General features: G+C 43.2%; 2 protein-coding genes and 1 pseudogene across 2 annotated transcripts in view; 2 read left to right on the forward strand and 1 right to left on the reverse strand.

Moving 5' to 3' along the window:
* Window positions 1-16,469, reverse strand: part of LOC139337182 (GRAM domain-containing protein 4-like) — a 19,694-nt gene extending 3,225 nt beyond the window's left edge. The window contains exons 1-15 of the mRNA XM_070971660.1: window positions 16,214-16,469; window positions 12,558-12,792; window positions 12,111-12,216; window positions 9,677-9,797; window positions 9,509-9,567; window positions 9,128-9,260; window positions 8,936-8,961; window positions 8,705-8,796; window positions 3,171-3,262; window positions 2,898-2,946; window positions 2,659-2,730; window positions 2,517-2,560; window positions 2,272-2,381; window positions 1,548-1,702; window positions 1-29 (exon numbers count right to left, since the gene is read on the reverse strand). The exon at window positions 1-29 is cut by the window's left edge and continues 119 nt beyond it. Coding sequence (XP_070827761.1) covers window positions 1-29; window positions 1,548-1,702; window positions 2,272-2,381; window positions 2,517-2,560; window positions 2,659-2,730; window positions 2,898-2,946; window positions 3,171-3,262; window positions 8,705-8,796; window positions 8,936-8,961; window positions 9,128-9,260; window positions 9,509-9,567; window positions 9,677-9,797; window positions 12,111-12,216; window positions 12,558-12,743 — 1,274 coding nt within the window. The 5' untranslated portion in view covers window positions 12,744-12,792; window positions 16,214-16,469. The remainder of the gene's footprint in view (window positions 30-1,547; window positions 1,703-2,271; window positions 2,382-2,516; window positions 2,561-2,658; window positions 2,731-2,897; window positions 2,947-3,170; window positions 3,263-8,704; window positions 8,797-8,935; window positions 8,962-9,127; window positions 9,261-9,508; window positions 9,568-9,676; window positions 9,798-12,110; window positions 12,217-12,557; window positions 12,793-16,213) is intronic.
* On the forward strand, window positions 13,311-16,476 carry LOC139337303 (uncharacterized; annotated as a pseudogene).
* Window positions 16,340-21,834, forward strand: LOC139337187 (cytosolic 5'-nucleotidase 1A). Its single transcript, XM_070971671.1, has 6 exons — window positions 16,340-16,701; window positions 18,776-18,889; window positions 19,194-19,329; window positions 19,501-19,623; window positions 20,013-20,143; window positions 20,223-21,834. Exons 1-6 carry the CDS (start codon window positions 16,666-16,668, stop codon window positions 20,463-20,465), a joined length of 783 nt encoding a protein of 260 aa, XP_070827772.1. The 5' UTR covers window positions 16,340-16,665; the 3' UTR covers window positions 20,466-21,834.
* Window positions 21,835-22,229: the final 395 nt, after the last annotated feature.

Below are 22,229 nucleotides of genomic sequence, written 5' to 3' on the forward strand. Positions count from 1 at the left end.
AGGCTACCTCGACCTGCCGTTGCAGGAACCTGAACAGGTGGACAGGCGGAGGGCAGGGCAGGTACAGGATTAGCAAATCAGAGTCAGAGTCATGGCGCATAAAGAAAAGTAAAAATCTGAAAGCGGTAGTAAAATATGGCCCAAACATTCAGGCAAAAACAAACAAAATGTTGATATGAAACTGAAAATTTGGTCAATCTAATCCAAGTTTGTCCTGGGTGGCGCTGGAGGAAAGGGGTCATTAAAATGTGAGGGGGACAAAAAAAACCTGGTGATGAATCAACGTGTAAACGCTTGTAAAAAGATGGAAAATCTTATGCAACTCTAAGTAAAATCAGCCTCTTTTTACGAATAAAACATGGCTGCATGTGTTTTAATCTTTTCATTATTTTAATGTTTAAAGAAGTTTTAGGGCAAAAATATTTCACTTAAAGACCAAATTTTGACTTTAGGGCAACAAACACCTGCAGCAAATCTCCAGTTGATCTCATTTTCTGTGATTGACAAATCGCGACTGCTTCTGTCTGAATAGTGTGTCAGATGTCGGCACAGGTGTCAGCAACAACACCACATGACGACATCAATATTTGCTACAATGGAAAGTGTTTGTTCTCTCAAAACTGAAGCAAAAATCCACTAATTCAGATAAAATCCAACTTTAAATTTCAGGTCTTGCAAACTTTCAAGGACAGACACTAAAAACTAAAAACAAGAAGACTTGGGGAAGACCAAACCAAATCAGGTAAAAACATGAAATTAGGATACAAAGAATTTGGGTAAAACCCTGAAATTTAAAGTAAAATCCCAGAGAAGTTTGTCCTGAAGGAGGCACTGGAGGAAGAGGATGGTGGGGGTGGATAATACAGAAGGATTCACCCTTTTGGGTGCAGGAACGAGACATTTACTGACAATTCGACCACGAAGCTCTGGGCTATTAAACAGGCAGACTATCACTAAGGGTCACTAATGATCAGCTCTGTCAGAGGAAAGGCAGCAGCTGATTGGTTGGTCACATTCAGTGACGTCAGCATCACGCTGGTCTGATGACATCACACCTCTACCTACAGTACACACTGCAGCCTTCTACACTGCACATACACACAACACACACACATCAGGGTCCTACCTGTTCACACTCAGACGGCTGAGAGAGGAAAAACAACAAGAGAGCTGAACCCAGACAGAACAGAGACCACCTACTGGGACCATTAAGAACCAGTAACACACTGATGGAGTTTGTTAACTCATTTATCTCCACTGAATCTGTGCCTGAGGACTTAGTCAGACTTAATAAGGCGCCAAACACTGTAGATTTTACACATCATAAAAAACCTTTTGTGGCTGCAGAGGAAGTGGCCTGAAGTCTCATCAAAATTTGGCTCATATTTCACATCAATGATTTCCAGACAGACTCAGAGCGCAGACACATATAATCTCTCACTGTCCTGAGCGTCAGACAGCAGCACTGGAGGACCTGTTGTCTCCTGTTGTGATGATGGAGGACACTGACTGACCTCAGACCAGCACTGCAGTCTGTTGGTACTGACCCGTCTGCTCAGCGTGGTGCTGCCGCGCTCCTTCAGCTGCAGGTTGGTGGGTAAATTGGTCCAGATGATGTAAGGCGTGTCGTAGCGCTGCCTCAGCTTTGGACAGCTCTTAAAGATGAAGTCGATGATGAAGAACTTTATACCTGCGTACACACCTGAGGAGGAGGAAGAGAGAGTGAAGAGGGTGAAATGTAAGCTGGACTCTTCTGAGTTTCAGTCACAGCTTGAGAGAATATTGGACAAACACACCTGTTATGTGTCTGCTGGAGGTGAGCAGCTGTTTGCTAACATGCTCATGTATGAGCCAATAATGTGTCAAAGCTAACCATCTGTCAGCTTATTTTTCAGCCCCCAAAAACAGCCAAAATCACTTCATGAAGAAGAATTGTCACAGAAATCTACTGAAGCCAAAGGCTGTCTTAAAGGGAGGAAATCAACCTAAAAACAGATGGATGATTTGGAAGATGATCAGCATGAATGTGAAGAATTTAGGTTGAATAAAACATGCAAAAAACCTACAGAATGATCCTTTGTGACGTGAACGTGTCTGTAGACATTCAGTAGATACATATTACTGAGCAAATTATTTATTTTATTTTCACTTTTTTGGGTGAGATTAGATCATCATCATTATCAAAGATCACGATCAGTTAGTGTGAGTTAGTGTATGGTGGCATAATGGAAAATAAAGTACTATATGTGCATATTTTTGTACTCTGTGTACCTATGATGAATCCCAGCAGTTTGTACGGCAGCAGGCAGGAGGAGATGAAGGCCACCAACAGACCAACGTACAGCTTATGAGTCAACTCTGGCTGAACCCACATGAACAGGCTGCGTGCGTGCACACACACACACACACACACACACACACACACACACACACACACACACACACACACACACACACAGAGTATTAAAGATCCGGCATATGGAGCAGCAGTTCAAACTGTGTGCAGACAGACTCACTTCTTTATTTTCTCCAGGATGTTCGCCATCTTCCCGAACAGATTCTGTGAGGACGAGACAAAAGACAGAAACAGCTGATATGAAATCGGTCAGGTGGCGCCGACTGTGATGCAGAGCCTTCAACCGTCACATCGCATTTCACCTGAGCTTTCTGAGCGACGTCCAGAACCAGCTGGAACTTCTCCGACACTGTCAGGTCTTCTTTAGGGGGCTCCTGGAAAACAGAGAGGACAGTAATGTCTTAAACACCTGTCAATCATCTGCACGCCAGGTGAGTATGATGTTAGGTCAGTTTGACGTGGATGTTTTTCACGTCACGAGGTTGATGTCGAAACACTGGATATCGTAAAGTGCCTGCAGGTGTGAAGACACATTTCTCACCACGGGCTCTGAGACTTCAGGTACGATGCTCCACTGGATCCTCCAGCCTCTGTAAGCAGTGCATCATGGGAACATACAGGTACATATGAGATAATTTCACACTCACTACATTTCTGTGTGTCAAAGTCCTTTTACACATCTTAAAAATCATCAACATCTTAAAGTACAGCCCCCCACCCCCACCCACCCACCCACCCACTTCAAAGACAGATCTGGTGGCCTCTAAGATGGCTGTGTGATTGGCTGAAGATAGCAGGTGGGGCTTCTACTGACTTGGCGATGAGGTAATTCAAGGAGAGGCGGAGGATGGCGAGGAACAGGAACATCGGGATGACCCAGCCATGCCACGCAGCATACATGTACACCTGTGGAGAATGAACGAACGAACGAACGAACGAACACACACACACAGACACACACAGACACACACACACACACACACACACACACACACACACACACACACACACACACACACACACAACAAGGTAATATATACACTGCAGTGTTTCCCGTAGAATTTCTTTCAGGCCCAGTGGCACCCACCGAAAAAGCCCTAAACAGACGAGACGTGTGGGATGGTGTATTGGCGCAGTCAGGTGGCACAGCAAGCAGTCTCCAATTCTGCAATTATTATATTTGCACCCAAATTTTTGTTCACCCAGACTGTATTCAAGATCACAAGGAGAGGTGACTTTGCATTTATTAGATACAAATGGAACATGCTTGATTGCACATTGGCACACAGTGTGCATTGTTCTGTGCTGCACTTGATTTTCTCGGTTTGGAGAAGAACTTCACCAAGGCATTGTGATAGGGGGATTTCCTACACATAATTGAGATTCTATTAGTTATAAATAATTTAAACATTTAACAAACATTAAACATAGAAGCTCTTTATTTGTTTTATTAACAGAGTTATATACATTTGACAATGCCTGGGGGAAAAATGACCCCTTAGTCAGTGGCGGCTCCTGACAAATTTCTCGGGGGGGGGCAACTTTTGTGATGATGACTAACATGACCTGTTCAATGAGTAAAATAATTATAAATAAAAGTCATATAGCTAACTTTACAGTGTTACATTGTATTGTTTAAGTTGGTTTTCCTATTCAACCACTAGATGGCAACACCAGACATGAATTGTACATACTGTACAGTATTTCTGTAAAGCTATATCAAGTTAAATGTCTCACATACAATAAATTAGGTTCTACAATAAAACACTTCCACCGTGGCCATCAACAGATACACTGTCATCTACTAGTTTGCCCACGAAATCACTGTTAGCACAGTCTATAATTTATAGGCACCATGGATGCCATAGGAATAATCAAATCAAATTATACTATCATCAAAACTGTAATTAATCAAATCTTAACAGAACATGTTCAGTATATACAGTATTTGGCTGGCAATATGCAATCAATACAACTATATACAATTCAACATTTGGAGAGTACAACATAACACAGCTCACCATTTAATAACACACTCACTCATCACTCCACGACTGAACGGTAATTCCCTTAATGAAATGATAGAGTTGCAGTTGCTAGCCATGTCGATCTTGCAGTCTCCCGAGTCCCGACAGTGCGCGCGCTGTAGGCTAAGTATCTTTTTTTTGTGCTTGTAGTCCGAGCACGCATCAGTGCGTATGAGTAGTCTGCTGCGAAATGTTTAAATCCGGAGAGTCGGGTCCCAAATCCTTCACCCTTTTCTTGACCACATCCGACCTAGGAAAAAATGGAGTTTCATGTAGAGAAACAATCCAGTTTTCCTCACCACAGTCGCCATCTTTCCTTCACATTCTCCGCTAAATATAATATAAGCTAAGCAACAAATTGTAAACTTACCATGGGGAGTGTGGTACGACCAAGGGCTGTATTTATGGTTATTAAGCCATTCGGGATTCCAGCCAGATGTTCTCTGTTTAGCTGTATTTTTTTTAACTGAGTTACCAGTCGGACCGGCCCTCGGTCACCTGTCGAATCGCGGCCGGCAGTCGGAGCGGGGTCACCCGTCAGATCGCGGCCGGCAGTAATGGTCCTCGAGCAGCCCCCCTCTCCACTGCAATCTGCCTCCCGTTCTTCCGTCTCACCTGCGCCTAGCTTTTTTTTTTTTTTTCTTTTTTTTTTTTAAGAGTTGCCTCTGCTACTCTCCCTTCATCTATTTTCATTGGTTCCGGAGTCTGGCAGAGAAACTTCTTTATATTAAGTTGTCTGTCACCCACGATATTTTTTTCCTTCGGCGGCGCCATAGTTGGCTAGCTACAAACCTTAAACATCCCATAAAATATGCCCGCGCTCTCAGCAGCTGTACTCGCATCGTTACTAGGCAACTGAGCAGGTTGACTCATGTTGCGCTGCATAGAGGCTCTCCTAAACATAAGTGATTATTGATTTATGAATGAATGGAGTGGTCTCCTTGGCCTGGCGGCCCGCCAGGCATGTACAATGGTAGGGGAAACACTGCACTGAACAAAAATAGAAATGCAACACTTTTGTTTTTGCATCCTTTTGTCATTAGCCGAACTCAAAGATCTCAAACATTTTCTACGCACACAAAAGATCCATTTCTCTCAAATATTGTTCACAAATCTGCCAAAATCTTTGTTAGTGAGCACTTCTCCTTTGCCGAGATAATCCATCCCACCTCACAGTTGTGGCATATCAAGATGCTGATTAGACAGCATGGTTATTGCACAGGTGTGCCTTAGGCTGGCCACAATGAAAGGCCACTCTGAAATGTGCAGTTTACATTGATTGGGGAGGTCTGGGGGGGTCAGAAAATCAGTCAGTATCTGGTGTGACCACCATTTACCTCAAGCAGTGCAACACATCTCCTTCGCATAGAGTTGATCAGGCTGTTGATTGTGGCCTGTGGAATGTTGGTCCACTCCTCTTCAATGGCTGTGTGAAGTTGCTGGATATTGGCAGGAACTGGAACACGCTGTCGTATACGCTGATCCAGAGCATCCCAAACATGCTCAATGGGTGACATGTGCGGTGAGTATGCTAGCCATGCAAGAACTGGGATGTTTTCAGCTTCTAGGAATTGTGTACAGATCCTGTACAGTGAAAACCGGGATTCACCTGTGAACAGAACACCTCTCCAACGTGCCAGACGCCATTGAATGTGAGCATTTGCACACTCAAGTCAGTTACGATGATGAACTGCAGTCAGGTCGAAACCCCGATGAGGACGACAAGCATGCAGAGGAGCCTCCCTGAGACGGTTTCTGACAGTTTGTGCAGAAATTCTTTGGTTATGCAAAACGATTGTTGCAGCAGCTGTCTGGGTGGCTGGTCTCAGACAATCTTGGAGGTGGACATGCTGGATGTGGAGGCCCGCGGCTGGTGTGGTTACACGTGGTCTGCGGTTGTGAGGCTGGTTGGATGTACTGCCAAATTGTCTGAAACGCCTTTGGAGACAGCTTATGGTAGAGAAATTAACATTTATACCATGGTCTGGGTGAATACTCAATTCTGACTGGCTGCAGGGTGTCCGTTAAAAAGTGTTATAGGACACCTATGAAAAAGTTCCGGTCAAATAGCCTGATTGTTCTAAATTATTGTGCTGGCTCAAATGCTAGTTGGTAACCGTGGCAACAGAAACTCAGAACATACGTTAACATACGTTATTTCAGTTTATTTATCACAACGGCAAGACAATTCAATTCAATTCAATTCAATTCAATTCAATTCAATTGATATTTCATATTTATTTCTTTCATAAGTGACCATGGTATAAGCGGGATAATGCCCTTCGAGGTGTCCATTATCAGAAATGAATGGACGAGGCAGAGGCGTGAACCGTCCAACGCGAAGCTGGTGGACATTCCTCTAGTTGGCATGCCAATTGCACACTCCCTCAAAACTTGCGACATCTGTGGCATTGTGCTGTATGATAAAACTGAACATTTTCAGTGGCCTTTTACTGAGGCCAGCCTAAGGCACACCTGTGCAGTAATCATGCTTTCTAATCACCATCTTGATATGCCACACCTGTGAGGTGGGATAGATTATCTCGCAAAGGAGAAGTGCTCACCAGCACAGATTTCGACAGATTTGTCAACAATATTTGAGAGAAATGGATCTTTTCTGTATATAGAAAATGTTTTAGATCTTTGAGTTCAGCTAATGAAAAATGGGAGCAAAAACAAAAGTGTTGTGTTTCTATTTTTGTTCAGTGTATAAGTAATTAATATAGAAATAACAGTAATAACTAGACAATTTCCCCTGGGGAAATGTTGAAAGGGCCACGAGGGCTACTGCTGGAGTGATGAAATTCTTCAGTTCAAACAATTAATGCTAAGCTAACATTAGCATGTCAAATAACACATTGAAAAGATCTCAAACACCATTAGAATGCATTTAAGAATCATTTTACCATGGGTTAGCATGTTAGCATTAGCATGCTAATCATTAGCATATTAGCACAACAACCCAACATCAAAAGTCAAACCTGTATGCACCAACAAGTTCATAGGACCTCATGTTAGCTTTAGTATGTTAGCATTGTGGCTAATGCTAACAGGCCAACATCACTCATTACATTACTAACATTTCAAACTCAACAGTAATGGTAAGTAAGACAAGTGGCTCGTTATCAAGCCACTGCAGAGCTTGATGACAAGCTGATCATTTGAATCAGCTACAGCTGCAGCTGAAGCTACATATGTGTGTTTGTGTATGTGGGAGAGGAGTGCTGAGAGAAGTACTGAGGCCCAGAGGTTGCCACAGCAACTTGAGGTGGCCAGTGGTCGCCGTGGTGATGAGCCCTTTTGGCTCTGTGAGGGTCTGAGAAACGTCTGAATTTGGCCTCGGCGCACCCCTCGAACAAATGCTTCTCACGCAAACAACAAAACTCAGAACGTCTCTCCACTCTGACAGTTAGTCTCCTCCACTCTAGCATGAACATTCCATGCAATACACACCCATTATAATCTCAAAATTTCTCCAAAATTGATCATGGTCATTGAACAGCGATTCATCGAAAAATATACAACCTATCAAAAAGTGGAATGATACACCAATACGCAAGACTTGTGTGAGCAGTAGTCCTTTGAAAAAGGTCGAAATTTTTTCACTTTTTTCACCTTGTCCCATTTACTTTGAATGGGAAATCTTATCATTAATAATAATAATAAGAAACACACAGAAGAGTGTTCAGTGCTCAGCACTGTAACTAGAAAATTTCCCCCCAGCGGGAAATTTTGAGAGTGATACAGTGCGCAAACGCCAGGGTGACCATTTCCCCTGGGGAAATTTTGAAAGGGCCACGAGGGCTACTGCCAGACTGTGTACATTACAATGAGATTTTATCAGAGATTTTAAACACTTAATGCTAAGTTAACATTAGCATGTGAAATAACACATAAAAAAGATCTCAAATACCATGAGAAGACCTCATGTTAGCATTAGCCACAATGCTACAACAACCCGACATCAAAAGTCAAACCTGTATGCACCAACAAGTTCATAGGACCTCATGTTAGCATTGTCAGATTGTTGACATCAAAAGTCAAACCTGTATGCACCTACAAGTTCATAGGACCTCATGTTAGCATTAGCCGCTGTTAGCACTGTGGCTAATGCTAACAGGCCAACATCACTCATACACCATAATCCAAAACACTACAGATAAAAAGTACACAAGGCTCATTTATCCCATTTAAATCTCTTTAAATCTTATTTAGAAGTTCTGATTTTCATAAAACTAAACATGACGTTTTATTGCTTCTTCATCACGTTTCTTGTAGTGTAAGTGTCAGTAACTCAGCGACCGTCTGTGTGTGGACTCACGATAAAGGCAATGGCCGACGTGTAGACGGAATACCAGCTGGATAAGGCAGAAAGGTTCCTCATGAAGTTGGTCACGGGTCTGAATCCTCGTTCTGGAAACACAGCAACAGACCAACAGACCGATCACAGACTGAGAATTGATGTGTGTGTGGCCAAAAGTATGTGGACACCCTGTTCTTTGGATCAGTGTGTGTTTTCTGGTCTGTGTGATGTGTTGGGTGAAATACTCACTGAGCCGCCTCATGTTTTCCGTCAACCTGTGGACCAGAAACAAGATTTTTAAAAGACGAATGCAGTCACTTTAAGGCATCGTATTGGTAAAAATGTCTCCCTGCTGCAGCTGGACGTCTCCTGATGGTAAAAATGTCTCCCTGCTGCAGCTGGACGTCTCCTGAAGGGTCTCTGTGGGTTTTCCGTCCTCACCTCTTGGCGCTCAGTGGCTCCTCCGTCTCCACCATTGGCTCCTCTGGCTGGAAGCGGAAGTCCTCGATATAAACGCCAAAACGATCATAAAGCCATTTCAGAAAGCTGTCGGACAGAGTGTCTTTCTGTTTGTCTGAGGAGAAGTGAGACGTGGGAGAACTTTAGTATCCCAAGGTGCATTTCAGTGACAAACATCCATTCACAGAGCTTCAAAGTGTGTATGTGCATCACTAACAGTGAACACTGCTCAGCCATAAATTTCACCTTAAGATAATGCTGACTTTTGATTGACAGCAGTTTGAAGAGGAAAAACACTTCTCACTTTGCAGCTCTTCTGATTTCTCTTTCTTCCATCTGAAACATTTGATTGACTGAACTCACCTGTGCTGCTGACCGCAGGAGGTGGGGCTTTAGGCGTCTGAGAAGGTGAGTCTTCAAAGCTGTTAAGTGACCATCGGACAGAAACAGCGTCAGCGTTAAACCACAGGAGCTGCTCTGACAGACGTCCCAAACCATCTCATTAAATAAAGTTTTTATTAAATAAAACACCTGGATCTCAAGGCGTCGTTGATCTTCTGCTCCAGCTCGCTGCACCTGCTGCGCTCCTTCTCCAGCTCCTGCCTCAGTGAATCCACATTGGACTCCTCTTTCAGTTTCCTCAGCTCCTCCTCTGAAACAGAAGAAGGGTCACATGATCGGAGTCGAGATGTTGTCGGACTCTTGTTGCTCTTTGAGAGACATTTTGCCCTTGGGCAGGTGATGTCTACCTCCGCCATCCTTCAGGTCCATTTTCTTATCTGACTTCCATCCAAAGATTCAGATTCTGACTGCTGAAGTGTCATTTTAGCTTTAGATGATCGGGGCAAAAAACATGAACAACAGCGAGGGAAACAACACAGCAGCCGACTTTACTGGATTTCCCTGAACTATACACCTTTTTACCTGCAGTGAACAAACAGACCAATGAGGAGAAGCGGTATTGGAGCCACATCAGCCTCAAAGCCTGATTGGTCTGGGCCAATAAACAACATTTAGACTAATTTCCTTGATTTTAAGCTGCAGCCTGCTCTATTTAGCTGTGTGGTGAGATTATAGTTGGTGGGCAGCAGCAGCTGTGTGAGGTAACCACAAGAGGGGTGGTCACACCCTGCTGCCGTCCAATCAAAATACAGAACATCAGAGGCGGAAGAAACCGCTTGCAGTTTAAAGGCGCTCTTTCAATGCGCTTTGACCCATCACTTCCATTGGAATTGCATAAAAAGGGATGAGTTTACAGCCTGTATTGGATAAGGGAAAACAGCTGTGTCCAAGCACATGTGGATGTGTGAATATTGATTTAAGATCTGTCCTTTAATGGCTGCAGAGCTCATCAATTCTCATAATCAGCAATGGACTTATTAAACTTATTTTTATCGAACACTCACAGCCTCCTCTCACTAATACGTTTTGGTTTCGTCACCTGCTGCTTCCTGTTTTAAAATGATGAACGGCGACCAAGCAGAGCGTGACGACACGCTAAGGCGGGACTTTAGTTCAATTCCTATAAAAACAAGGTCCTTATTGCGTTTGTGTGCGTGCGTGTGTGTGTGTGTGTGTGTGTGTGTGTGTGTGTGTGTGTGTGTGTGTGTGCGTGTGTGGACATGTTGTGGAGAAATAACTCTGTTTGCACAGTCACATTGTGGGGACTCACCTTCCTTATGGGGAAAAAACACAAGACTCCATAATGTAAGTCATTATGTGTGTGTGTGTGTGTGTGTGTGTGTGTGTGTCAGATCAGGTCAGCACAGTTATTAAAATGTGTGTGTGTGTGTGTGTGTGTGTGTGTGTGTGTGTGTGTGTGTGTGTGTGTGTGACTTCAGATTTCATTCTGCAGATAAACACCTGGGGCCGGATTCACAAAACTTTTCTTAAGATAATTCTTAAGAAGAATCTTAAGAAAAAAACTAAGATGTTCCTAAGATTTATCTTAAGTGAAATTCTTCAATATTTTCATAAGAACAATGCCATTTCTTACGAACTTCTTATTTCTATGACTTAAGAACTTTTTAAAAGAACGTTCTATGTTGGAGAATCTTTTTTCGCGATCCATTCTGTCCCTCAGTGGCCTTTGTGGGTGTTCCTCCCTCGCAGCAACCCATAGCATCTCCATCTAAAAATTGGAAGGGACAAGTTTAGTAATCAATTCATGTACATAGTCATTAACAGTCAGTCAATGTGTGCATATACATTAATAAATAATCCACACATACAGACTGAAACATAATGAAACGACTGTGACCCAAATGTCATGAAATAATTACATTATTAACTTAAATTATTAACTTAAATAGCTTAAATAACTAACTTAAATTATTAAATTATTAACTTAAATAGACCCTGGCTTCATGATCTATGGTCTGCATATCACAGCTACACTCAATAGCCTATAAGCTAAATACGGTGTTAAGGCCCATTGTAGGCCCATACTAATAACTAACTGTAAAATGCAGCCTAATGTATATAGTCTACCTAATATAATTAATAATACATACACACAAAAACATTGGTAACAAACTTACATTACAAAAACAAAACTTCTCTTATTAAGTTTTTTTGTAGAAATGTGTTTAAATTAATAATATTAGAGGCTTACCTTTTTCTGTGGATGTGGTAAGATGCGGTGAGGGGTTGTCTTAAAGTTAAGAAGAAAACTAAGAAGAATCTTAAGAACTAAGCTTTCAAGAAGATCAATTATTCTTAACATTGTTCTTAAGACAAAAGACAAGAAGAAAGTTAAGAAAAAACATAAGAATTTTATTTGTGAATATGGAATCTTCTTTTGACTTAAGACAAAAGTTAAGAGAAAAGTACCAGTTAAGAACTATTTTTTTCTTAAGAAAGCTTTGTGAATCCGGCCCCTTGATGTTTGTGAGACAGACACATTCAGTCTTAAGTTAACTTAAGTTAAATTCTGCAAGAAAACCCACAAAAACTGAATACTCACGTAAAAAGTGTTTCTCTAACAAAGCGATTTCCAGGTGACCTTTGACCTCGTTGAGATCCGTCTTTGTGTCGTCTTGGAGAACTGCAGAAAATGATCCTGGACCAGCCTGAGGGACAAACACACAGAGAGGTAATCATCTTTTACATGACATGACCTGCAGCATGGTTTTTCTTCTATGTGGGGCGCCACAGGGTTCAATCCTGGGTCCTCCTACATTCACACTTTACATTAGTATTAATTAAAGATGGACAGACGACACTGAAGCTCCAAAGCTTGTGAAGCTGTTTCAGTACAGCGTGTCAGAGCTGGTGTCAAACGAAGGGTACCATGTGACTGATGACGTCCGAAGTTCAGTCAAACCAGTATTTAAGAGACAGTCTTGAAAGTCCTGGTTGATATACTTCTCACATTTCCTCCATCACAGATCACAAAGGTGTGTTTGTGTACCTGAGCGTCACTCTGCTGCTCTCCCTCTGCCTCCCTCTGTTCCTCAGACTCTCTGACGAAGACGCGAGGTTTGAGCACGACCTCCTCGGTGCACTCTGTGTCAGACGTGTTGGGTGACTCAGACAGATCCAGGAACTCGTCCCGTCTCTGGCCCCGGAACCGGATCCTGTCCAGATGCTTCCGCATGGTGGGCGTCGTGAAGCTGGTTTCTACCTGAACATGACTGACGACTGTGCTGCAGAGACGGGAAGAAAAAAGAATGCTGAGAACAATGAAAAACTGATGATCTACAGCATCGATATGCTACAGAGTTCATGGTTCCCAGATGCTGTATCCCCCTGGCTTTGGTGATCCCTGACTCTTATCCTAGCGTCTGTGAAATCTGTATTTTTAACTACAGTGGGGCAAAAAAGTATTTAGTCAGCCACCAATTGTGCAAGTTCTCCCACTTAAAAAGATGAGAGAGGCCTGTAATTTTCATCATAGGTACACCTCAACTATGAGAGACAAAATGGGGGGAAAGACTCCAGGAAATCACAATGTAGGATTTTTAATTAATTAATTGGTAAATTCCTTGGTAAAATAAGTATTTGGTCACCTACAAACAAGCAAGATTTCTGGCTCTCAAAGACCTTTAACTTCTTATTTAAGAGGCTCCTTACTTCACTCCTTACCTGTATTAATGGCACCTGTTTGAACTCATTATCAGTACACCTGTCCATAACCTCAAACAGTCACACTCCAAACTCCACTATGGCCAAGACCTAAGAGCTGTCAAAGGACACCAGAAACAAAATTGTAGACCTGCAGCAGGCTGGGAAGATTGAATCTGCAATAGGTAAGCAGCTTGGTGTGAAGAAATCAACTGTGGGAGTAATTATTAGAAAATGGAAGACATACAAGACCACTGATAATCTCCCTCGATCTGGGGCTCCACGCAAGATCTCACCCTGTGGGGTCAAAATGATCACAAGAACGGTGAGCAAAAATCCCAGAACCACACCTCTCTGCAGGTCATTCACTAGGGGACCTAGTGAATGACCTGCAGAGAGCTGGGACCAAAGTAACAAAGGCTACCATCAGTAACACACTACGCCGCCAGGGACTCAAATCCTGCAGTGCCAGACGTATCCCCCTGCTTAAGCCAGCACATGTCCAGAAGTTTGCTAGAGAGCATTTGGATGATCCAGAAGAGGATTGGGAGAATGTCATATGGTCAGATGAAACCAAAATAGAACTTTTTGGTAAAAACTCAACTTGTCGTGTTTGGAGGAGAAAGAATGCTGAGTCGCATCCAAAGAACACCATACCTACTGTGAAGCATGGGGGTGGAAACATCATGCTTTGGGGCTGTTTTTCTGCAAAAGGACCAGGACGACTGATACGTGTAAAGGAAAGAATGAATGGGGCCATGTATCATGAGATTTTGAGTGAAAACCTCCTTCCATCAGCAAGGGCATTGAAGATGAAATGTGGCTGGGTCTTTCAGCATGACAATGATCCCAAACACACCACCCGGGCAACAAAGGAGTGGCTTCATAAGAAGCATTTCAAGGTCCTGGAGTGGACTGGTGTAGATATTCATTCTTTTTTTTTTAAAGAAGCTTCTTATTAATGCACTATATCCCCTTTGCTGCTGTAACACTGCAAACTTCCCTGAATTATCTTACTTTATCTTGGAACTTTGTTTCCCTGACTTTTCCTCAAGCCCTGTCAGAAGTTGAATTTGTCCAGTAATTTATCACCAAATAGCTGCAAAACAATGATAATTGAGAGTTTATTTTGACCAAATCACAGTTGGTGATTTAACATAAAGACAAACCAAGAACGTTTTGATGTTTTATTTTGTTCCTGTCAAGTTTGACTAAAGAGTGTTTTACGATGATAAAATTAGTGTTTTTGTGAATGGAGTCTGGTGGCTTTGGCAAGAGCAATATGGCAGCTGTTTCTGGCTTAACAAGAAGGATGTTACTCTTTAGCAAACATGTCTAAACTTTTCTGTAGGGATCCTTTCCATAATGTTGTCAGACACAGAGTAACAATTTGAGTCAGTGGCAAAAATAAACACTTTTAGTGGAGTCAGGAATGTAAAAGTCATTAGACTTTACCCTCTGGGGATCATGAATGTCCCTACAAAATTCATGTCAATCACATCAACAGTTGTTCTGACAGACCAACTGACCCAACAATTAAAATAAATCTAATGAGGAGCCTTTGAATCAGTTCTAATGTCTGACTTGCATTAAATCTGATGTTCATTTGCGATCCTGAGAGATACTTCGACACCTGAACCTCAATGGAGACGATAGTAGATCGGCTGAACCTGAAACTGGAGGAGGCTGAGAGGCAGAAACAACAGACAAAAGCAGGAAGAGTCACCACCAAGCCCACTCCCATGAAGACAAACACAAACAGCCAATCAGATGCTCCACTGGGACATCATCACAGTGTTTGTTCAGGGAGGAGGAAACACTTCATTGTCTGCTTTATGTTCCTCCTGTTCATGTTTAATCCTCAGCCCTCCAGACTGACACAGGGACCAGAAAACATGACTGTGGGGTCTGTTTCTAAAACCTGGACCCCGTCAGATACTGGATCTCATTAGGTCAAATAGGACAAGCTGGAACAAGCGAGCTACAACAGCACAGTGAGACAGGCTGAGACAGCTGTCAGTCAACACAAACAGATCCTGCTTTAAAGGAATATTTTGACATTTTGGGAATATGTTTATTCTCTTTCAGACAAAAAGTTAGATGTAAAGATCGATACCACTAACACAAGGTTTCAAAATAAAATGCAAGACGTATTTGTTATTATATAAACATTATGGTTAGCTGCTGGCAACAGCGTCACATTTACTGGACAGATGTGAGTGTTATAAATCTTATTATGTAACACCAGAGAGCCAATAATGGAGCTTTTATTCTGAAATCCTGCCCTCATCAGAAGATGGTCAGTGGTGTGACGAGAGCGGAACTTGTGTACAGACTGTATTGATATTGTATCAGTAGAGAGAATCTGAGTTTTTCTATTGGCTTCAATCCAGAGTTGATTCCCACAGCATGAACAGTGTCAGTGAGAGCAACAGGCCAGGTCTGAACCGGCTGACTGAGGACTGAGGCTGTGGTTCAGTCTGATCTGGATCACTGCTGCTGAGCTGTCTGACTGGTCTGACTGCCTCTGATGATTACGGTCTAAATTTGTACCCGAGGCACTCAAAACGGTCCGAAAAGGTACGACTGACTGACAACATCAAGTTCAATCACACACTGTCTACTGACTGACAGACAATGAAATAAGCAACAGGTCTGACTGCTTCTGGAGATTACTGTCTCATTCTTTACCTGCATGTGCAGGTGAGACTGTTAAATGTCTGAGGATTTACTGACAGAATGTCTGAGTGATCAACAGAAACAGATAGTTTATTGACAAAAACAGGATTTTACTGATCTGGGTCTCTTACTGCCGAAAGAGTCCGTTCTGCTTCTGTTCATCACCTGAACCGGTGACATCCAATCAGCTCTGTGGACCTCAAGGAGGATCTACCCGACCGGTCCGGTCCTGGATGGACACACCTGGACGCCTCAGAGGGCCCACATGAAGAGGGTAGGAAGTGTGGAAGGAAGGAAAGAGGGGACAGAAGAGGACTTTCTTACCGTGAACCGAATGAAGCAAACTTTCCTTTCTTCTCTGTTCTCCAGCGGTCCAAACCCGTTACAAACCGGCTCGAAACCTGGTCAAATCCGCTCTGAACCGGACCAGGCTCCTCCCGGACTCAAGACAAACCGTCCTCCTCTGTTCCAGACTGTTCGTTCGGATGTGGGGGGTTTGGAGGGCAAAGCTGGACCGTGTTTCTCTACCTGACACAGTAATCACTGCCATGGGCGGGGCGGCAGGGGGCACACAAACCAGGAAGTGACACCATCACGCTGCGCTCTTAAAGCGAACGTTAGAGTTCAAGCATGCGGAACCCAAACAGGTGGTTCTCTATTTCTGAAGGAGCTTTGAAGTACGTTTGTGTGAAAGCCGGTTCAGTGTGAATTACCGTGTTGTACATTCACCTCGTAAGGCAGTTTATAACCTGCGGAGTTCCAGCTGAGAGGCGAGCATGGTGTCCACCATCCAGAACACCGACGTGAAGCAGGTAAGACTCAGTCAATTTATCTAGCTCTCACCCATTATGAAATACCTGCGAGACAGGTGAGATCACATACCTGCAGAGACACTGGCACCAAGTTCTGGCAAACTGGGAAGCCCTGGAAATATCTAACTGTATTTTGTGCCATATCTCACAGTTTCCCACCAGATTGCATTTAAATATTCGCCCTTTTCATTGTCACCTCTCTTATTTCCGATAGAGCATCGTGTAAATTTTATAATTCGAGACATCATTGTCTTCTGGTAAATTCAGCTCATAAATATTTTATCGTGCAGTCCACTAATGGACTAAAGTGTGAGCTCTTAAAGCCTACAGACGTTCTGTCAGTGGGAGAAAATTGAATCTGGTAAATATATTTCAGTGTGGAAAAACTGCAGTATAGTGGATGTAACGTTGGCCGAATGAACGGGCGGGATCTAATGATTTAAAATACAACATAAATGATTTTTCAACTATGACATATATGACATACTTACGCCCGTTTGCTACGCAACGCTAAAAATGCATATTTAATAATGGAAATTCGGGCCTGGCTGAAATTAGGGCGTTGTCTGCAATGAGTTGGTTGCACATATCAAAACTATTTTTTAATTTCATTTTATTTTATTTTTAATATATTGAGAAAATATACAACAGCATGGTGTCTTCTCTCACACAGAAATATGTGTAAGAACACAAGCATATGTGTGTATGAGATTACAGGCCAGATTTACTTTCAGATTCCGTTAATTTAAGAATACTGTGAGCAGTGTTGCATATTGGTTTTGTTTAGGTCTTCTGGTGATTGCATACAGGTTCTCTGCTGTGTCCCGGTCGGTTCGGCGTTGCTGCTGTCGACCCTCTCCAGACTAGACCGTCCTTTCTGTAGTGATGAGTCGTACCGTGCCGACGCTTCGGAGCGTGTGTCGAAAAATCCCGGAAGTGTTTAGTGAAGCGCGTATCGAGGCTTGGGTTGTTTAGGGTGAACGACGTCACTGATGACGTTTAAAGCCTCGCTGGTTCAGGAATTGGTTCGAGTGTCGGCGCGATTTATACACCGTAATGGATCCGCTCATACTTCGTGGGTTAATGTTGGCAATTTGTTGGTTTGTGTGTGACATAGAGGAGCATTTTGTTATACTGGTGCTTATTTTGATGGAGTCTGTGAGAAAGAGAAAGTTTTCTCCCGTGTGGGAACATTTTGATCTGATCTCTCCCAATAAAATAAGTACATAAGTACACTTTCAGTAACATTCTTAAATGTGTTTTGTGTTTGTTATGCAATATTCTTTATTTTTCACTGTCTCTTCTTTTAATCCAATGTGAAGTGTTTGTTGTGTGCTAAAGAATTGGGGTACACCAACAACACCTCATCCATTCTGAGGCATTCTTGTGCTTTGCATCAAAATAATGAGGGGAATGTGGCATACTTTGTTTCTGAGTAAAATGAATGAAGTCCTTAAGTTGCACAAACAAATTAACTGCCCTCTTCGTGTTCACAAGCACGTCCACTGCCCCTTACCTTGGTAATACACTGCAACAGTTTGAAAGCAATTGTTCCCCTGCCATTATGAGTTATTCAAACGTTGACAAAATTATTTACTGATAAACATTTGACAAGTAATATTAGATTCAATTGTATTGTCATGTTACATACCCGTAATACAATAAGCAATCTCAAAACAATGTAAATTTTATTTATATGAATGAATACATGAACCAAAAATGCATTTATGAAGATGAATTGATTTATTTTACTTGGCAGTCATTCCCATGGCTGCACTTTTGCAGGACAGTCTTGAGTTCATTGTAAACTGATAAAATTACAATTACCTACAGTTTATAGGTTCCGCTCTGAAGCGTCGGCATGGTATGACCCATCACCACCTATAATATATCTGGCTGTTTAACAGTCTTTGACCAGCAGGGGGGTTTGTGTGCACATGAAGCTTCGAGAAATGAACCTTTTTGTGAACCATTTGGCTGGAAGGCTTCAAGGCTTCAAGAAGCTTCATCTCGCCATCTTTACCTCTCTGAGTTTGATGTCCAACTAAAAGAATATTCTTTGTCTACTCTGCAGAAAGACGCTGATCGTGCCGTGCTCGTTGCAGTAACATCTCGTGCGGTCTTTGAATCTGGAGGTGACGATGGTGATGACGTGTGCGGAGAGGGCGTGGCCTTCCCGCTGCTGCAGGTCAAAAAGAAAGGAGTGCCAAATGTGTATTCATCCACCGCTGAAAATAGTCTCAACTAATTCACTCTTCCCTCCTGTTTGAGGAACATCTGCTAAAAACTACATTCACCAGCAGGAAACGGCAGAACACACATTTATTGCGTTTGAGACATTTTTGAACATTTACATCTTCAGTGGGACCCAATTGACTGGGAGCTTAGAGCTACAGAGAGGATGGGGAAGCCAAGTGGACTAACGTCAGATTGAAACTTCAAAAGAAAATGTCAAATATTCTTAAAATATATATTCGTGTTTTAATCTTCAGGCGCTGCAGAAAGTGAATGAACGTCTGCTGAAGGAAAATCCTGCTGAGTCGCTACTGTTTGATGTCGTCTTGATCACCACAGACAGCCAGCAACAGCAGCAGAGCTCCCGCATCATCAGCAGCACCAGACACTATGGTAATTTCATTTTTAGCATCAGCAGCAGCCCCGAAACATTACGGTAATTCAACTTTCAATTCAACCAGTTAACCTTCAGCAGGCAGTGCAGCCAGCCACTGATCTCTGTTTGTCGCCTTGGTGACGTCAGCGCTGACTTCCTGTTGTGGTGTCATGGCTGCTCTGTTGCAGGTTTGGAAGTCAGCAGGTTCTGTTTTTCCAGCCAGGAGGATTTTATCGAAAGTTTACTGATAAATAACATGCAGCTCTTCCTGACGACGGATGGAAATGAGGCACGGCGGGCATCACAAGAAGGTCTGGAAGTTTCTTCATCTCTGTCATTTATTACAGCTGGGGTGAGATGAAGCTCTAACACAATTAAGATCTATCGTCACGTTAGCTACTCTGTGAGGCTGTGCTTTGGCAAAGCACTTTGAGCTAGATGCTAATGTCAGCATGCTAATGTGCTTGCAATGACAATGCTAACATGCTAATGTTTAAGCAGGTGTAATGTTTACCTCGTTCATCATCTTGATTTAGCTTGTTAGCATGCTAGCATTTTCTCTGTAGCGCTGAGGCTCATTGGAATGTCATCAGTTTTGCTCACAGTTTAACCAGAATTCAGTGTGTTTAGGTCATGTTTGATAATGTATGGGTTGGCGTCCAGGTGAGTGTGTGACTCATCCTCCTTGTTATTGGTCCAGGTGTCTTCTCAGCGCTGCTGGACCAGCAGATCGCATTCTGTCCATCGGAGCAGCTTAGAGTCATGATCTGTGGGGACACCGTCTTCCGGTCGGACGCCAGCCCAATGCCAGTGAGCCGACAGGCTGCTCAGGTACTCACATCCTCTTTACGTCTTAGCTCCTGCCGGAAAATCTTTATGAAAGCTCACAGTTCACATTGCTCCTCTGCAGGGTTTCTCGGCTCAGCTTGGCGAGATGCGACAGAGGTTCGGCATGTCCGACAGCCCTCTCAGCTTCATCCTGGTGATGTCGCGCGGTGGCAGGGAAAGCTGTGGCGAGGCCTTGCTAAAGCTTCGGTCCCATGGAGTGAGCGTGGACGAGGCGTACTGCCTGGCTGGGGGGCCGCGTAGCCCCATCCTGTCCCTGCTCCGGCCTCACTTTCTGCTTAGTAATGGCATCAGTGGCCTGGAGTGATGACATCATGGTGGGATGTGTTGTCACGTGATGTCACAGAATACTTCACTGTGTCTTTGAAAGAAGTCGCCAAATCCTCAGACTGAACCCAAAGTTTAACACCTGTTTGCACAAATCAGCTCACTGAGCCATAAAGAGCCAATCAGTGATCCTTATGTAAATCTAGGTAAAGCCCCACCCACCAGCAAAATTCAAACCATGGAATTGGATGCTGTTACACAAAAGTAAACTGGCTATACTTGTTTGTGGTTTGTTTCAAATTTATCTTACAGTTTGTCTGATAGAAGTCAGAATCTGTGTAACTCCATTACAGACCTGAAGGGGGCAGTCTAACCCCAATACTTGACAGAAATCTGATCCATCAACAGTGTGTAACCTTTCACACTTAACACCAGGGGTGCTTTTCATTATGTTGAATTGTGCCTCCTCGTCTCCTCTCTCCTTCGTCGACCCGGAAGTCGTTTCCCCTCCGCCATGATGAGATCTTCCAATTGCTTAAATGCACCTGAAGGAGACGAGGAGCAAGGAGAGAGAAGGCTTCTGAAGTAGATCAGAGTGAGGATACACCGGTGTAGCCTACGCGGAAGTCTTTCATTATTTAAGGGGCGTGTCGTATGTGGCACATGTTTGAATCATGGTGGGAGCAGGTCTTCACAAATGTAAACTTGATTCTTGTTTCAACTGTGTCCTTTTAACAATTATATCTGTCACCAAGAAATTCTTGGTATATTACGGTTTTTTAAAGCAAGGCTCCAAGGCTGTTGGTTTAATCTACCACACACCCGTCCTCTGTTATGCCTCTAACAGCATATAATTGAAACCTTATCAATAGCAATCAGGAGTAGAACAGTCTGACTGCAGATCTGACCATAATATCATGTTTTACAGCTTTTACAGCTGTGCAAACGTCATCAGTAATTGACGTCGCTTCGGACTGACGCTGTGGAGCAAGGATTTTTCATTTCGGAGTCTCGTTTCCTCCGTCCTCATGTCCCTTCCTCGCATCCCTCTTTCATGTCCTCGCTGGGCGGAGCTAAGACGCGAGGAGAGGAAGCGAGTGGAGGAGACGAGGAGACCAATTTATGGAATGAAAAGCACCCCAGGACTGCTGAGCAGAGGCTCTTTGTCTTCTGATTTCCTCGTCTGTTACTTCCTGTTTACTTGCCGTCATGTGTTTTATTACCTGGATGTAAGCCTGAAAGCATCCTCTGTTGCTCCGTCACTTAGTTTAAGTGACGCTCAGCTCAGCTGTGTTCAGATCAGGATCTGTCTGGGTGGGACACTGGTAGCACACCTGTGGTCTCGCTATATGGACCATATCTATATATAAAAAAAAAAAAAATCTTTCTTTTTTAAAAAGGGAAATTCTGACGTGTGTTGTTCTGTTTTTGTTGCTGTAATGCCTCAAGAAGACCAGCAGGTGGGAGCAGATAACTGTACTCAGTAAAAGCTGCAGCTGAAGACACACACACACACACACACACACACACACACACACACACACACACACACACACACACACACATACAAAAAGCAGTTCATATTAAACAGCAGAATGCTAATTGAATTATCATTCTACATTATGTGTATACAAGAAGGTTTGGTACTTGAGGGGGTTCCAGTGCTCCTTGAAAAGACTCCAGTGGTCCATGGGGAGGTTCCAGGGGTCCTTGAGGAGATTCCAGGTGTTGTTCACTGAGTTGCAGAGTGCCTCTTTTCCCACAATGCAACACTCAGCAGAAATGGAGGAGCTTCATGCAGCTT

Source organism: Chaetodon trifascialis, chromosome 10, assembly GCF_039877785.1.
Source record: "Chaetodon trifascialis isolate fChaTrf1 chromosome 10, fChaTrf1.hap1, whole genome shotgun sequence".
Lineage (NCBI taxonomy): Eukaryota > Metazoa > Chordata > Actinopteri > Chaetodontiformes > Chaetodontidae > Chaetodon > Chaetodon trifascialis.

Coding starts and splice junctions, on each gene's coding strand:
- LOC139337187 (XM_070971671.1), top strand. CDS start 16,666: ATGGTGTCCACCATCCAGAACACCGACGTGAAGCAG. Junction 19,330..19,500: donor CAGCAGCACCAGACACTATG/GTAATTTCATTT, acceptor GCTCTGTTGCAG/GTTTGGAAGTCAGCAGGTTC. Junction 19,624..20,012: donor ACGGCGGGCATCACAAGAAG/GTCTGGAAGTTT, acceptor TTATTGGTCCAG/GTGTCTTCTCAGCGCTGCTG.